General features: G+C 45.2%; 1 protein-coding gene across 2 annotated transcripts in view; it reads left to right on the top strand.

Annotated features, from left to right (window-relative positions):
• The first annotated feature begins 7,508 nt into the window (after window positions 1–7,508).
• The window catches only part of RNF138 (ring finger protein 138), a 41,238-nt gene continuing 32,062 nt past the window's right edge, over window positions 7,509–16,684 (top strand). For both annotated transcript variants that reach the window (XM_065890206.1, XM_065890205.1), the window contains exon 1: window positions 7,509–7,618. In XM_065890206.1, coding sequence (XP_065746278.1) covers window positions 7,509–7,618 — 110 coding nt within the window. The remainder of the gene's footprint in view (window positions 7,619–16,684) is intronic.

Below are 16,684 nucleotides of genomic sequence, written 5' to 3'. Positions count from 1 at the left end.
ACTGAAACAGGAGGGAAGGAGGCAGGGGACAACCTTTAAAAGAAGGATATAGCCATAGGACATGACAAAAACTGGTTAGAACTAACTAGATCCAAGATGGCAGAAGATTTGAATTCCATTGGACTTTGAGCCTCATTATATGCTCATTGTAATACATTAGCATAAGCTAAGAGAGAGAGAGAGAGAGAGAGAGAGAGAGAGAGAGAGACCAGCACCATGACAGTTCTGAGGCCAACCATCAAAGATCAAAAAGTGGGGGGTGGCCCAATTCCTGGAAATCTCCACCCCTTCCCCAAAATAGTTGGAATAATCCTCCCCCTCATTAGCCTATGAAATTATCCAGCCCATAAAAACTAACCATGCCATATTTCTGTGCCTCTCGCCTTCTGAGATGGCCTACACTCTGTCTGTGGAGCGTGTTTCTCTCTAAATACATCCTCTTCTTACCTATCACTTTGTCTGTCACTGGATTCTTTCTGTGATGAGACATCAAGAACCTGAGCTTCGGACTTCCCTAGCCGTCCAGTGGTTAAGACTCCTCACTCCCGATGCCGGGGGTCCAGATTCATCCCTGGTCGGGGAACTAGATCCTGTATGCATGCCGCAACCAAGAAGCCTGCATGCCATGACTAAGAAGTCCCCATGCTGCAACTAAGACCCAGAGCAGCCTAAATAAATAAATAAATTTAAACAAAAAAGAACCTGAGCTTCATTAAGACCTGAGACCACGTGTGTGATCTCGATGAAAAGATGGTGGGTTCAAGTCCCAATCTGAGGTCCACAGTTTCAGAAACATGGAAGAAATGAGGCCACTGCCAGAAGCAAAGAGAGTGTTAAATTCTGTCACCCAATTGCAATGCGTGTGTGTAGGGGGGTGTTTCCCATATGCTAAACAAGTCTCAGATATCAGCTGAGAGTCCTACAATTCAACTCAATTCTGATACCTACCTGAATATAGTGCCAGATCCCACAGGTTAAGGGCTCAGTCCTACAAGACTGCCCATCCCCCTGCCCACTTCAGACACCAAATCAAAAGTCCAGGTTGTCACCTGTGCTTCTGACCCATTAGCTATAAATCAGAGGTTCCCACTACTCCTTACTTGGGTTTGATTAATTTGCTAGAGTGGCTTACAGAACTCAGGAAAGCAGTTTACTCACTAGATTACTGGTTTATTATAAAAGGATATGTACAACTCAGGAACAACCAGATGAAGCGATGTGTAGGGCTAAGGATGGGGGAAAGGATGCAGAGCTTCCATGCTCTCTAACCAGGCCACTTTCCTCAGTTTCCATGTGTTCACCAAGTCAGAAGCTCTCTAAACCCTGTCCTTTGGGGTTGTTACGTAGGCTTCATTACAGAGGCATCATTGAGTAAATCATTAACCATTGGTGAGGGAACTCAAACTCCAGCCCCTCTCTCCCTGGAGGTCTGGGTATGGTACTAAAAGTTCCAACCCTTTAAGCACTTGGTTGGTTCCTCTGGAGACCAACCTCCAACCTCTGGGGCTTTCCCAAAGTCACCTTAGTAACATAAAAAAAGATACCTTGGGCTTCCCTGGTGGCGCAGTGATTGAGAGTCCGCCTGCCGATGCGGGGGACACTGGTTCGTGCCCCGGTCCGGGAAGATTCCACATGCCGCAGAGTGGCTGGGTCCGTGAGCCATGGCTGCTGAGCCTGCGCATCCGGAGCCTGTGCCCCGCAACGGGAGAGGCCACAACAGTGAGAGGCCCGCCCGCGTACAGCAAAAAAAAAAAAAAAAAAAAAAAAAATTAAAAAAGATACCTTTACTGTTCTTATCAATTAGGAAATTCAAAAGGTTTTTAGGAGAGCTCTGTGCCCAAAACAGGAACAAAGACCAAATATATATTTCTTATTATAAATCACAATATCACAGAGGGAGAAATACCTTGACTTCTCCCTTCCAGTTTCTCTTCAATGCCTCCCACTGGCTGAATATAGCAAGAAGTCAGTTGGTAAGGGAAAATGGGATACAGTTTGCAAGGGTTAACTCCAGCAATACAGAGCAGAATAGAGGACTGAGGGGGGCAGTGCAGGGGGAACAGATCTGGTAGTCATTAAGCAAATACCTAGGTCAGATACTCTGAGCTACAAATAACAAAAGAGCCAACTGAGAATGGCTTAAACTATTAGAAAGGTTTAACAGGAGGTAGGGTAGGGAATTCCCCGGCAGTCCAGTGGTGAAGACTTCACTGTAGGGCGGTTTCAGGGCTGATGAGATTAATGGTCAATTACATCAAGGACCTCCGTTCTTCAATCTTTCAGCTCTGACATCTTCAGTCCTTTGGCTTATCCTCTGGCTTGTTCTTTTCATGGTTTCATGATGGTTGCAGAGTTTCAGGCAGCGTAGATAGACAGAAAAACATCCAGAAGTAGCATGGAATTGTTTATTCCTATTTGTTTTTTGATCAGCAAAGGAAAGCACTTGCTGAAGCCCCTCAGAAGAATTCCTGTCACACCTCCTTGATCATAATTGAGTCACAGGCCCAGGCCTAAATGTGTAAGAAGAAATAACCCATCCAGATTGGCTCATCTCAATCATGGGTTTCCCCCTTGAGCTGAGAATAAGGGTTACCTCCTAAAAGATAGAGCTGGGAGAAAAATAGAAGCTACCTAAACAAAAATCATGATTTGTTAGAGTGGGGGATGGAAGTAGGATTTATGAATGCTTGTTGGGAATTCCCTGGTGGTCCAGTGGTTGGGACTCTGTGCTTTCACTGCTGAGGGTGTGGGTTCAATCCCTGGTTGGGGAACTAAGATCCTGCAAGCTGTGCAGTGAGGCCAAAAAAAAAAATGCTTGTTGATAGGAACATGGTGCCTATTATGGTTTCCCTTTCACATTTTTATTCACTTGAACTCCTTCTTACTTAGCCTGAGGCATCCATCTGCCTGTGTGTGTGTGTGTGTGCGCACGTGCTGGGGTGAAGAGGGGAAAAGAAGAAATTAGTATTAATTTAACAGGAATGTAAAGAACTTTGCTTTTTTTTTTTGGAAAATAAGAACATTTCCAAAACAAGCTTAAACAATTAAATTATATGCCTTCAGTGAATAGGTTATTTATGTACATGATCAGGAGTAATATTGAAAATATTTGGACTTCCCTGGTGGCACAGGGGTTAAGAATCTGCCTGCCAGTGCAGGGGACACAGGTTTGAGCCCTGGTCCAGGAAGATCCCACATGCCGCAGAGCAACTAAGCCTGTGCGCCACAACTACTGAGCCCACTAGCCACAACTATTGAGTCTGCACTCTAGGGCCTGCAAGCCACAACTACTGTAGTCCGTGTACCACAACTACTAAATCCTGTGCGTCTAGAGCCCGTGCTCCACAAGAGAAGCCACTGCAGTGAGAAGGCCCCGTTCGCCGCAACTAGAGAAAGCCCGCGCACAGCAACAAAGACAGCCAAAATCAAAGTAAAGACAGCCATAAATAAATAAATAAATAAAATTTAAAAAAAAAATTAAAAGAAAAAGAAAATATTTAACAACTGGAACCAGATGGGCACTGGCCATTCAGAACAGACTATTGACCAATCAGGGGCCAGGCTGAAAAGGACTAGAAGAGCTGCACCTGCACGGCTGCCAAGCAGCTGAAGGTCAGCACCGCACATGGTACTAATTTAAAAAGATACAGAAGGGTAGACAGTGAAAGATAAGCCTCTCTTCTATTCCATCTCCCAGCTTCCCCGTTCACTTCTTCAAAGGCAGTCACTTTTACCAGCAAAACTTTGAAGGTTTTATAACAAGACAAATCCAGGCTTTGTAAAGAAAGTAATTAATTTTCTAAATTCACTTATCTCCCCCTTTAGTATGTTAATTACCTGGCTTAGTAGACTTGACTGAAGAGTTTTACATATGGGAGCAGCACCCAATCAACCCAATCAGCCATAAACAGCAAGGGGAAAGGTCCATTCTTTCCAGTCCAAGGGATTGTGAAATAAAATTCATATTTTATGGCAAGACAAAAATGTAAGCATAAAAAATTCTTCTCTGACCTTTGGCTTCCTCTCTCCTACCACTGTGCATCATGTATCTGCATTATGCATCGACCAAACCTCCCCCATCAGCAGGAATACCTGTTGAACCATAAAGAGTGATGTTCTCCTTAGCATCAACAAGACAACTCTTTAAAAGATAACGTTACTCCTTGAGCTTGTAAGGGGTCACGTGACCCACCATGATGACATGACACTTAGATCTGGATTATGTAAACTGTCAATAATGTCATTTGATGTACTGTCCTCTGTCTCAAAAAACTTATAAAACTGTGCCTTGACTTCTAATAGGCAGAACAGTTCTCAAAGCTTTTTGAGATACTCTTCCCAGGTCATAATGCTCAAATTTGGCTCGAATAAAATTTTCCATTTCTTTCTTAGATCGACTGATTAATTTTCATCAACAGGATTATGGTTGGAACAAAAAGTTGAAGAAAGGTGTGTTAGGTTGAGAGGAGAGATGAGCGCTGGGGACAAGGCCTTGAACCGGGCGAGACAGGCCAGAGTAGCCCTGACCAGCAGGTACCAGCAGCACAATGCCCAGGACTCATTGCATTTTAGAGAGCAGCCAAAATTATCTTCTCTGCAGAAAAGTCCAGCAAGAATTCAAAGGAGACCTGCAGGACCAAGATTCCCCAGTTGTGTCTCAAACTCATGTCAGCTACCCTTTGTCCTTCCTCTTATTCCAGATGCCATTTTGAGGGGAGCCAACCGAGGGAAATGGACTATTAACAGATTGAGTGTTTTAACCTAAACTTAAAGGAAATGTTTAAATTATTTCAACAAAGTTTATAAAGCTGGTCTAACATTTAGGGTTTTCCCCCTATGCCCCCAAACTGAGGAGGTTTTATTTACACAGCTGAACGTAATTGGAGTAAATCTGTGATGCTGCCATAAAAATATCAAGTAGTTTTTTGTATGAAATGCTGCCAAGACAGAAGATTGTGTCTTTTGGCATTTATGGTTTATTTTTCTAAGCTTAACTCTCAGTGGGTTACTACATTTTCCTTATACCCACATTTTTGATGTATTTCCACATATGGCCAACTATATGCTTACATGTATGTCAACTGCTTATTTGAGTCTCAGAGTATATGAGAAGTAATACAAACATGTTTGGATTAGGGCATGAGTAAGGCTGCCATCAGAGAAAGAATGAAGCAAGTAAAATTATAAGTCACAAAATTAATGTTCTGGTTAAGGATTCTTAATGAGTAAAGGGAAACATTCTAGTAAGCAGAAAATACCACTTCCTAAGGTGGTCAAAATAAGTAAAATATGATTGGGAATATATTATTGAAAATGTGAAATTTGGAATCCAAGAATCATTTTATAAGAGAATTTGAAAAGCACCTGGACTACTGCGATTAAGTACCCGCCCCCACATCAAGTACTCCTCCTCCTCCCAAGAAATCTGAAGTTAAAATTAGCCTTCTTGCTCTACCTTGTTATGGAGGAAAGGAAGAAAAAAAAAATACAAAAGGTACTTTGGTGGTGGAGGGAATCCGCTGTTCATTGGACAAATAATTCAGTGAGTATTACTCTAGGAACTGTCATTTAAAGATGAACATTAAGACCCATTTCCTCCATGAGGTTTTCTCTAAGTCCATACAAATCCAATCGTTCTTCTTCCTAGCCTCATTATAGTCACTGTTAATGAAAAATTTAATACTTTGGCAAATACCATTTTTTGTCTTTTCATTTTGATAGATATCCAAGAGTATAAATGAATTGAGAGCAAAGCTCATGACACCTGCATAACATCTAACACAGTGCCAAGGACACCGTAGAAAATAAACGACAGAATTGAATTAACTAGGCCTTTCAATGGCTTCTATTTATGATTCATTTTGTTCATAGCGGAAAGCTTTAACAAAGCATGGTAATGAAACCTTTTTCTTTTCTGAAGCAAATTGAGGATGCTTTATAATGTTCTAGATTTCTTTAGCTCCATTCATGTGGTTGTGAACTCACCTTATAGATCTATCAGTTGTGTGGATATATCTCGGAATTAAGGGCCCATTAAAAAAAAAAAAAAGAAACATTTGGGACTTCCCTGGCAGTCCAGTGATTAAGACTCCACACTTCCACTGCAGGGGGCACAGGTTCAATCCCTGGTCCGGAACTAAGATTCCCACATGCACCATGGCCAAAACCAAACCAAAACAAACAAACAAAAAAGCATTTAAATTATTGAATAACGGTGAAATGCCTAGGTTCACGCTTCCACCTCATTCTTCTTCAGAGCTGTCAACAAAACAAAGGTGTTGGTGAAAAACCGCATCTGCGACTGTAACTTGTCACTCACACTGTGTGAAGGTCTAAAGCTGAAACCCTTTCAAGGGGGCTTTAATTTTTCCTCTCCGAAAGATTAAAATCCCATAACGGATTATTACATAACACACCTTGACATGAATCAAACATTCTGACAAGGGCAACAATAAGGATCAAATACTTAATATCATGTAATGCTATTTTTTGAGGAAAAATTCCTGAAAACCCCAATGTATCTGATAGGAGTGGCTCGAAAGGGGAGCCCTGCTGTAGGGAAGCCGGGGGTACAGTGAACACCCAGCTGTTGACGTGACAAGCTGCTGCATACATCACAGGCCGTTTGCCATGGAGGCCGCCCTCCACCCCCTCATCGGCCCCGCGCTCGCCGCCTTATGTTCGGTGACCTGCGGGGCAGGCTGCAGGCAGCGCGATGCCACGAGACAGCAGTTGGAGGGGGCTGTGGGATCCACGTGCACCATGAGCCTCGGTCCCGGCCCTGTTCAAGGTCGGTGAGCCCAGCACACTCCGCCGGCCACTCCGCTCCCGGCCTCGGCGGCGAAGACGGCAGCGGCTGGACAAGAAGCCCGAGGACGGCTCCCGGCTTCTCTACCAACGCTAGCCCGTGAAGCTGGCTCACCTAAGTGAGCGTCTACGCAAGCGGAGTGTAGGGGCGGGGCGGGGAGCCGCGGGAAACCGTAGGTTGCGGCCGAAAGCCGGCTGCGCGGGCGGGGGGCTCGAGGAGGGGGTGGGGAAAAGGAGCCGAAAGGCCGGGGAAAATGACGCCGGCGGCGCAGAAGAGGGCTGAGTCGCGTCTGCCTTGCGAAGCCAGGTAAGGGAGTGGCCTCGGGCGGGGTCGCTCTTTCGGCCGCTGCCTCCCGCCCAGCGCCGCCTCCCCATCCTGCCCCGGCAAGAGCAGCAGCCCAGGGATTTACCCTCGCCCGGCGCGTACGGCCGTAACGTCTCGGCGTTCTGTCCCGCCCCGCCCCGCCCCGTCCCGTCCCGCCCCGCCCCGCCCCGCCCGGCCCGGCCCGGCCCGGCCCGGCCCGGCCCTGCCAGGCTCCGCCGGGCCCCGCCCCTCCAGGGCCCCGCCTCCTTCCTGGCGCGAGCCGCTTCCTGACGCGATTCCCCGCCCCCTCCTGGTTCACGCAGGGAGTCGGGACCCGGGCAGACGCCGCCACCTGGGCCGCTGCCGCCGCCATATCCTCGATCCCCCATCTCCCGCCATGGCCGAGGAGCTCTCCGCGGCCACGTCCTACACCGAAGATGATTTCTACTGCCCCGTCTGTCAGGAGGTGCTCAAAACGCCCGTACGGACCGCGGCTTGTCAGCACGTGTGAGTAGACGCCCCCTCCCCCGCGCGGAGCCGGGTGGTCGTTTAGGCCCCTCACCCCGCCCCGGACCCTGGGCTGCGGCCTGACGGGAGCCGAGCCCGCCACGGCCTCCCCGGGCGCCGCTCGGCGCCGAGGGCCCGTTCGCGGCCGGTCGGAGGCCAGCCCGCCCTCCCCCCTAACTCCCGGCCCGCTCCCTGCGCCTGGCCCCTCAGCCGGAGCTCCCGGGCCCCGGAGCTGCCTCGTTGCCGCGCCCCCGGGGCAGTGCCCGGGGCAGTGCCAAGGCCTGTCCCCGTGGCGTCCTCGGGCCCCGAGGGCCCTGTCTTCTCCTGCAGGCCCGGGAGGAATTGCCGGGAACGTGGAGCCTTTTTGTTTCCTAGCAACCTGAGTGAAGGCTGGGGTGTCGAGTGTCAGAACCGGCCGGAGGTGCCCACACGGCCCGCTCGCCCGGCTCCCCGACCCGCCCCGCTTTCAGGTCTCCCTTTTCCTTTCAGAATCTTGGCCCATCCTTTACAGATCGAGGAGCTCTCTTCTAACTTAACCTTTCAGACCCGCTTCACAGACCACCTTTGAAAGTGTTTCGATGCGTTCAAAATTGAGTGCAGGTTGGAATGCCTAGAATGGGTTTGCTTCCCTCATATGTTAGAACTGACAGGATTTCCGGGTATTGAAGTGATAGTTTCCCTTTGTTTTACTCTTCTGCTTATTACTTGATTACTACAAGGGTGGAGATGAGAAAGATAGACCGCTGTTGTGAGGAATGAACTGAAATTAAGGCAGTAATCCTAGGGGTGATGGAGAACACAGAGGGATTCGGTGAGGTGGCCTGGAGCTGTTAGGAAGAACTTCGATAATTAATATAGACTCGTAGGGTGTCCGTAAGGGTTAGAAGGAGCCCTTCTGGTAAAGGTGTATAGCATTTCTGACACACCTAGCTGTTGATCAGAGTCCCTGGGGAGCTTTTTAAGTAAACATGCCAATTCCCAGGCTCCATTACAAACTTATAAAGAATTTCTGGCAGGTGAGTCTTGGAAATCTCTATTTGAAAAAGTACACCCAGGCTTGAAAGTTCTGTGTGCTTACAAATAGCTGAAAAGAGTCGAACAAGTTTCTAAATCGATTTCTCCTTCGACCTTTTTTTTGGGGGGGTGTTCTATAATTTTGTAAAGAATGGATTGTTGAATTTGGGGTTCTTTTTTTTTTTTTTGCGGTACGCCTCTCACTGCCGTGGCCTCTCCCGTTGCGGAGCACAGGCTCCGGATGCGCAGGCTCAGCGGCCATGGCTCATGGGCCCAGACGCTCCGCGGCATGTGGGATCCTCCTGGACCGGGGCACGAACCCGTGTCCCCTGCATCAGTAGGCGGACTCTAATCCACTGCGCCATCAGGGAAGCTCGGATTTGGGGCTCTTAATCACAAACTTCCTTACAGTTTCTTGAGACCCACTCTTTTCACTCCGATCCCCAGTCTTCCCTGCACTGTTGTCTACCTTATTCCTAATGGTAGTGGTTGTGTGAGCCCAAGAGTATGTGACTTTTCACCTAGCAGTTACGCCAGTTATATTTTTGCCGCTTGCGGGAGATGAATGACAATCTTATTCCTTTATCATTTGGTGCAACAAATGCAGATTGTTAGAAAAATATCTTGAGATGTTTAGGGAGCAGTGTATACTTTTAGTCTTTAATCTGTTAGTGTTTATTATGACTTGATGCCTTTTCTGTGCTTGGGCTGGCAGTGGGTGGAAGAAAGGGAGGGAAGGGAGGGCACAGTGAGGCAGTAGGTCTTTTCTGGACAGAATCATTTCAATTACCTGTTGGGTGATTGACCTCATAGAACTCATTGTAATCTCTAGTCCCCCTCAAAATTCCATGCAGTTCGCTCTAGTTCACTTCCCTTGTGAGACATTTTATTAAATCAAACTGTAGTTTTGGCTTGACCTCAAGGCTGTGGAAAAGAGAGTGAAGATGATTATTGAGGGCTTTTCTTAAATCACCTCCCTGGGCTGGGATGTGAAAAGAAAACATGGAGTAAGTTTTCTTAAGAGAACTGGACACTTACTACTCACCCTCCTTCATCCCCTCCTTTACCAGCATTGTCCCCTCTCAAATGAACACACAGTTGCTCTAAGGTTCTGGCTAAACAGTTAATTAAGGTGGAGGAAGAAAAAGTTTTCTTTGGAAAGGGTGGTAATGGTGGAACAGGGTATTGATTGGGAGGAGTTTGGTGGGGAAATAGAATTCTGTTTTAAATAACCTAGTTTAGAATGTCATTTGCTTTTCCCTTTTCACAGAGGACAAACCTGTGCCTTTAAACAAATTTATATTTAGCTACAAAATTAATTTTTTGTTCATGAATAGTGAGAGATGAGGTGATAAGAGCTTTCAGCCCCTGTGCCATTTCAACTGCAGTGAAGGATTTGCCCATTCTAGTAAAAGGAGCAAGTTCATTATCACTAGAATAACTTTACCAAAATAGAAATTCTCATTTAATCCTCATTCATTCCTTCAAACAGCAATTGTCAGATGCCTTCTGTGTGTCAGGTACAGGGAATACAAAGTGCTCTTTCTGTGGGACTTCCCTGGCTGTCCAGTGGTTAAGACTCCGCACTGGTTCGATCCCTGGTCTGATCCCTGGTCCGATCCCTGGTCGGGGAACTAAGGTCGCACAGGTCGTGAGGCCAAAACAAAACAAAGTGCTCTTTCTCTGGAGAATGGTAATAGTCTAATGGAGAAGACCTATACATGAATGTGATTGGTATGGAAGAAACTGAGGAGGAGAATTTATGTGAGCCTTGAGAGCAGGTATCTAAATTAGCCTATGAGTTTAGGAGAGATTTCCTGGATGAAGTTATACTTTAGGTCAGAATTGGTATTCAGCGATTGTTGGGGAATACCCTGATTAGGTTTACAGCATATGCAGAGGTGAGGAGGGGTTACAGATACAAACTGTATCCCGATTACAAAGTTTGGCCAAAAGATTGAGTGTGGTAGAGATAGAGCTTAGTGACATTGGCAGGAATTTACTGTGAAAGCCAATTTGAACTTCTTCCTGAAAGCCATAGGGACCTGCTGAATAATTCTGGCAGGGGAGCAGCATGATCACATTTAAATTTTAGAATGCTTACTAATTACTAGCCTTGTCTAGCTTGGTACTGGTGAGACTAGTGAAGAGGTCATTCATTGCTGTCAGAGAGAAACAATTAGAACCTGAACCAAGGTAATGATAGAGGGAATGGAGAGAAGAGATTCCTGACATTTTAAGGAGATTGTGTAAGATTTGATGATTGTATGTCCAGTAGTTAAGTGTATGTACGTAGATCTGGAATACATGGAACTAAAGCTGTGAGTATGGATGTAGCCCCTGGAGGAGGAGTATAAATTGAAAGATAACAGAGATCTAGATAGAACAAAGTGCTGGAGAATATATATTTAAATGTAGAGTGGAGAAAAGAACAGCCTGAGAAGGAATGGACAAGAATAGGAAGAAAACCAAGATAGAGTGTGACAGGAAACCGAGAAGAATTTTAAGGAAAGGTAGTCAGCAGTGTCAGATGCCTTAGAGTGGTCAGATGTTTTGAAAAACATGTAAAGATGAATTAAGAATATGAAAGTTGAGCAGGTATGTTTCAGAAGGTACAGACTGGCATAGTGGTAAGGTATTTATCTCTTGTTTTTTTTTCCCTTTGTAATCTTCAAAGACTCTTTGAACCAAACCTCCCTTCTCTGTTTTGAATGGTTAAAGAAATAACTCTGTACAGTTAGAAGTAAGCTCTATCACAATGAAAATTACATATAATAACAAGTTGATGCCTTGCCAGATTCTTAAAAATGGAAATCTAATCTGTTTGCTTCGGGGCCTATTTTATTTTTATTTTGTTTTTTGGCCACTCCAGGTAGTGTTCGGGATCTTAGTTCCCCAACCAGGGATGGAACCTGTGCTCCCTGCATTGGGAGCCCAGGGTCTTATCCACTGGACCACCAGGGAAGTCCCAGGAAGCATCTTTTAAAATGAGCTAATATAAATCAGCCTCCACTTCTCATTAAGCACAGATTTGTATGATTCTTTATTGACCTGCTTTGGATTATCCAGTCCCTGAATTTTCACTTAATATTCTTACAATTTGAACACCTTTATTGGTATCCTGTTTGGACAGTCATGCTCTAAATACATATTTTCAAAATATCTTCTTTCCTACGTACTTGTTATAAATCTGAAAGCCAGGCTTATATGGTTTCTTGCTGATATAATAATTGCTGCTCTAGGCCATCTTTTTTTAAAAATAAATTTATTTATTTATTTTTGGCTGTGTTGGGTCTTCGTTGCTGCGCGTGGGAGTTGTGGTGAGTGGGGGCTACTCTTCCTTGCGGTGCGCGGGCTTCTCATTGCGGTGGCTTTTCTTGTTGTGAAGCACAGACTCTAGGCATGTGGGCTTCAGTCGTTGTGGCACACAGGCTCAGTAGTTGTGGCTCGTGGGCTCTAGAGTGCAGGCTCAGTAGTTGTGGCTCACGGGCTTAGTTGCTCTGAGGCATGTGGGATCTTCCTGGACCAGGGCTCGAACCCATGTCCCCTGCATTGGCAGGCGGATTCTTAACCTCTGCGCCACTAGGGAAATCCCTCTTTTTATTTCTTATCACAGTTCATAATCATAATATTTTTGGGATCAGACGATTTGACTGATGCCATTCTAACTGATGCCAGTCTAACTGATGCCAGTTAGACTGGAAGCTCTTTTTAACAAGTTTTAAAAATATTTATCTATTTATTTTTGGCTGCATCGGGTCTTAGCTGCGGCACATGGGATCTTTCGTTGCAGCACACGGGCTCTACATTGCGACACGCGGGCTTCTCTCTAGTTGTGGCATGGGCTTAGTAGTTGCAGCGCACAGGCTTAGTTGCCCTGTGGCATGTGGGATCTTAGTTCCCCGATCAGGGAGATCGAACCCACATCCCCTGCATTGGAAAGCACACTCCTTCTAGACTGTAAGCTCTTAAAAGGCAGCAACCCAGGTCTACTTGTACTTATCTGAGCCTACTGTATGTATTTGGTATTGAATAAATGTATGAATGGTGGGTTTGTGTTGGGAGACCACAGCTTACTAGCTGTATCACTTGGTCAAGTCATTTAACTCCTTTCAGCCTGTTTTCTTCTCCATAAAACAGGGGTAGAAACAACCTGTTTCACAGGGTTGTTGCAAGGGCCAAATGAGATAATGTTTGTGAATGATAATATGTGTGTTTTATAGTTTTCAAAACCCATAAAAATATAAAATTATGTTTAGTTTAATAACTATAGCATCTAACACAAAAAGCTAGATTATTATTGTAAACAGAAAGGAGGCTGTTTCAAGTTTTTTGGTCCAGATATTTAATATCGAAGGTATTATTGTGAATGGAGAATATTGTAATTCACAGCTTTAAAGGTACAAAAGGAAATAATATGATTGTCTCTCACAATCACTGTTACCTTATCTATTCTTCCAGAGAACAGCATACTGTATGCATTCTTTTGTACCTTGCTATTTTCATGTCACTGCATTGGAGGTCATTCTATATCAGTACGTAAAGGGCCTTCTTACTCTTTTTTTTTGGTGGGGGGGGGGAGATTGTAGAGTTTTCATTCATTCAGTAAGCCAACACTGAGTGTCCATTATGTGCCAACAATACTAATGTAGATTCTAGGGTTCAACAAGCCAGACAAAAATTCCTGACCCCATGGAACATATTTAGTGTTCTAGTGTTCCATTGTTTGACTTTTTTTTTTTTTTGCGGTACGCGGGTCTCTCACTGTTGTGGCCTCTCCCGTTGTGGAGCACAGGCTCCGGACGCGCAGGCTCAGCGGCCATGGCTCACGGGCCCAGCCGCTCCACGGCATGTGGGATCCTCCCGGACCCGGGGCACGAACCTTTGTCCCCTGCATCGGCAGGCGGACTCTCAACCACTGCGCCACCAGGGAAGCCCCATGTTTGATTATTTTTTTAATTATTAAATTATTTATTTATTTATCCAATCTCTTATCTATGGACACTTAGGTTGTTTGCAATCTTTTGCTGTTACAAATAATGGCACATTGATTAAACTTGTATGAATACCATTTCACATATGAGAGTTTTTCCTGTAAGATAAATTTTCTCAAGTGGAATTGCTGGGTCAGAGGGTAAATACAAGGGAATTTGTCAGCTGTGTCACACAAGGATGATTATAGTTCTGTTGAAGTGTTTTGTACATGGAAAGTGCTTATGGTTTTGATTTGAGGACTGTGGATTATATCTTGGGTTAAGTAAAATTTTGGATTAAATTAAGGTAAATTAGCATTCATTGCTTTAACAAATATTAATGAATTCCTACTAGGTGCCCAGCTCTGTGTTATACCTACGGTGGTATACGGTTAGATATGATCCCTGCCTTCAGAACTGGCATTGGTGAGACACATTTTAATTGAAATAAACACTCAGATACATGTGCGGTTACAAACTCATAGGTTTAGAGAGTATAAGAAGGGGACCAGATCTAGGTGGGTTGGTGGGTGGATGGGTACGTAATAAAGACCTTTCTTGAGGAAGTGAAATTGTTGCTGAGATTTGTGATGTGTAGGTGTTAATTTGTGGAGGGCTGTGTTTGTGTATAGAGTATTTTGGGGTGAGGGAACATTCTGGGCAAAGACCCTGAGGTAGAAGGAACGTGCAGGGCCTTGTTTTCAATGAAGTAGCATCTTGCCTTCAGTCTCATATAGGTTTATTTATTTTGAAAGTCTTAGTTTCCTTGTTTGTAAAATAAAGGAACTTTTAAAACATTTATTTATTCTTAAGAATTCAAGATTATGTAAAGTTTCTGGAGCCCTGCCTAAGTGCTCAATAAATAGTTACTGCTGTTTGTATAGGTGTCATGTTGCTTTCCACAAAATTGGGCTAATTTACGCAGTGCCATTAAGACTATTAAAGTATATCTGTATTCCATCATCTTTGCCAGCATTTTTTTTTTAATTTCTCAAGCTTTTTATTTTCTAGTCTTTCTCATTCCCTTAATGTAGTTACGTCTCCTCTAACAGCATAGATGGCTATCTTTTAAAACAGGAGAAAAAAGAGGCAAAGAGCCAACTCATGTTAACCAACCTTACCCTTAGCTGAGTTAAAAAATGCACAAACCAAACACAGGTCAAAGGAAGCCAGTCTCTTCCCCATGACAGCTCAGAATAAGCCAAATAAACCCCAAGGAAAACGCTACGTGGGAAAGCCTTCCCATCATCACAGGGACAGGACAGAAAGTGCATGTGACACAATTTCAGGAGAGCTGAGAAATCTCTGGATCTTGCCTGAAAAGGAAAGCAGCTAACAAGATGGTTTTGGAGAGGAGGTGGAAAACAGTGCAATGGGACACAGAAAGGGCCTTGGGTTTGTAGCCTAGAAACCCCTCTGCAGGGACCTCTGCTGGTCTCCTTTGCACCCCAGATGGGCAGCCTCCTGGGAGCGTCCACCCATCTGGTCACAGCCCACGTCCACCAGTTACTGCAGCATTTGTTGGTTTACTTCTGCGGCGGCTGAAGGGCCCAATTCATTAGCAAAGGGCAGCAAGGAGTGTCTGATTTCTCTCAGGGCTTTCTGGTAAGGCGAACTTCGTGTCTGTCCTCGTCTGCTGCTGCTGCTGCTGCCTGGCCCCCCAGGGCCTTGGCGTCCAGCGGGGCGTCACTGCTCGGCCCTGCTGGCGGCCCTGGGGCGGGGGTCTTGGGCGGCTGCTTCAAGCCCCTCACAGATCTCCTGCAGCCGCTGCGGGCTGTTCCCAGAGTAGGTCATGGCAGGAAAAGTCTTCGGCCGCATGGTTAGTCCAGTTTCCTTTGACCATAAATACAATCTTGTTAAAGTGTTTTATTAGCTAAAAAGAAAAAAAAAAACCTGTCAATAGTATCAGTTCGTTGTAAACACACTTTCACAACAATTCCGTTTTTTTTTTTAGAAAGAAATTCTTTTTAAAAAAATTTATTTTATTTATTTTGGCTGCGTTGGGTCTTCGTTGCTGGGCACGGGCTCGCTGCTGTGCCCGGGCTTTCTCTAGTTGCGGCGAGAGGGGGCTACTCTTCATTGCGGTGGCAACAATTTCGTTTTGAAAATGTTCTTTCCTTCCATTTTTGTAGTTCCTGCAGAGAACTGAACATTTTCAAGAGACTTCATTTTGAAGATCATCTCTACCTCTCGCCTTCTACGCTGCCGTCCGCGGCCGCTTGGCCCTCAACTCTGGGGCCTCGCGGGGGACGCCAGGGTGGCCGGCGGGCGGGGACCCGGGGCACTGGGCGGATGGGCGGGCGGCCCCATCTTCCGGTGCTTGCGCCGTGGCCCAGAGCGCAGCCCGAGCAGGATATTCGCTACGTTGAGCATTTTTTTTTTTTTTTTTTTTTTAATTAATTTATTTATTTTTGGCAGTGTTGGGTCGTCGTTTCTGTGCGAGGGCTTTCTCTAGTTGCGGCGAGCGGGGTCCACTCTTCATCGTGGTGCGCGGGCCTTTCACTGTCTCGGCCTCTCTTGTTGCGGAGCACAGGCTCCAGACGCGCAGGCTCAGTAGTTGTGGCTCACGGGCCCAGTTGCTCCGCGGCATGTGGGATCCTCCCAGACCAGGGCTCGAACCCGTGTTCCCTGCATTGGCAGGCAGGTTCTCAACCACTAGCGCCACCAGGGAAGCCCCTGAGCATTTTTTTTTTTAAGCAATATTTTGTTAGTTTGATGCAGTTCATAATGGTGTCTAGAAGTCGTTTTAAAATTTGTTTCTTTAGTTGCTAGCAACATATGGCTATGTGCATTTTTCCATATTAAATTTTTATATACTAATTTATAATTTTACTGTTCAGAGTGTGTAGGTACATTTGTGATCATTTCTGTGACTATGATTTAATAATAATCTATTGTAATTTATTACTTATTTTACATTATTTTCCTGTCAGTTGCTTTGTTTTTGGTATATTATTACATTTTCTTATACATTCAGATTTGAGATACTTGATTCTCTTTATCTAAAGTTATAATGCTATTCCATTTTTTCTGTTTCTTGAATCTTTTTAAAAAATTGTCCATTTTTGGACTTACCTGG

This window comes from Phocoena phocoena, chromosome 13 (genome assembly GCF_963924675.1).
Source record: "Phocoena phocoena chromosome 13, mPhoPho1.1, whole genome shotgun sequence".
Lineage (NCBI taxonomy): Eukaryota > Metazoa > Chordata > Mammalia > Artiodactyla > Phocoenidae > Phocoena > Phocoena phocoena.
Note: the sequence above shows the minus strand (reverse complement) of the source record. Positions and strands in the feature narration are given on the sequence as shown.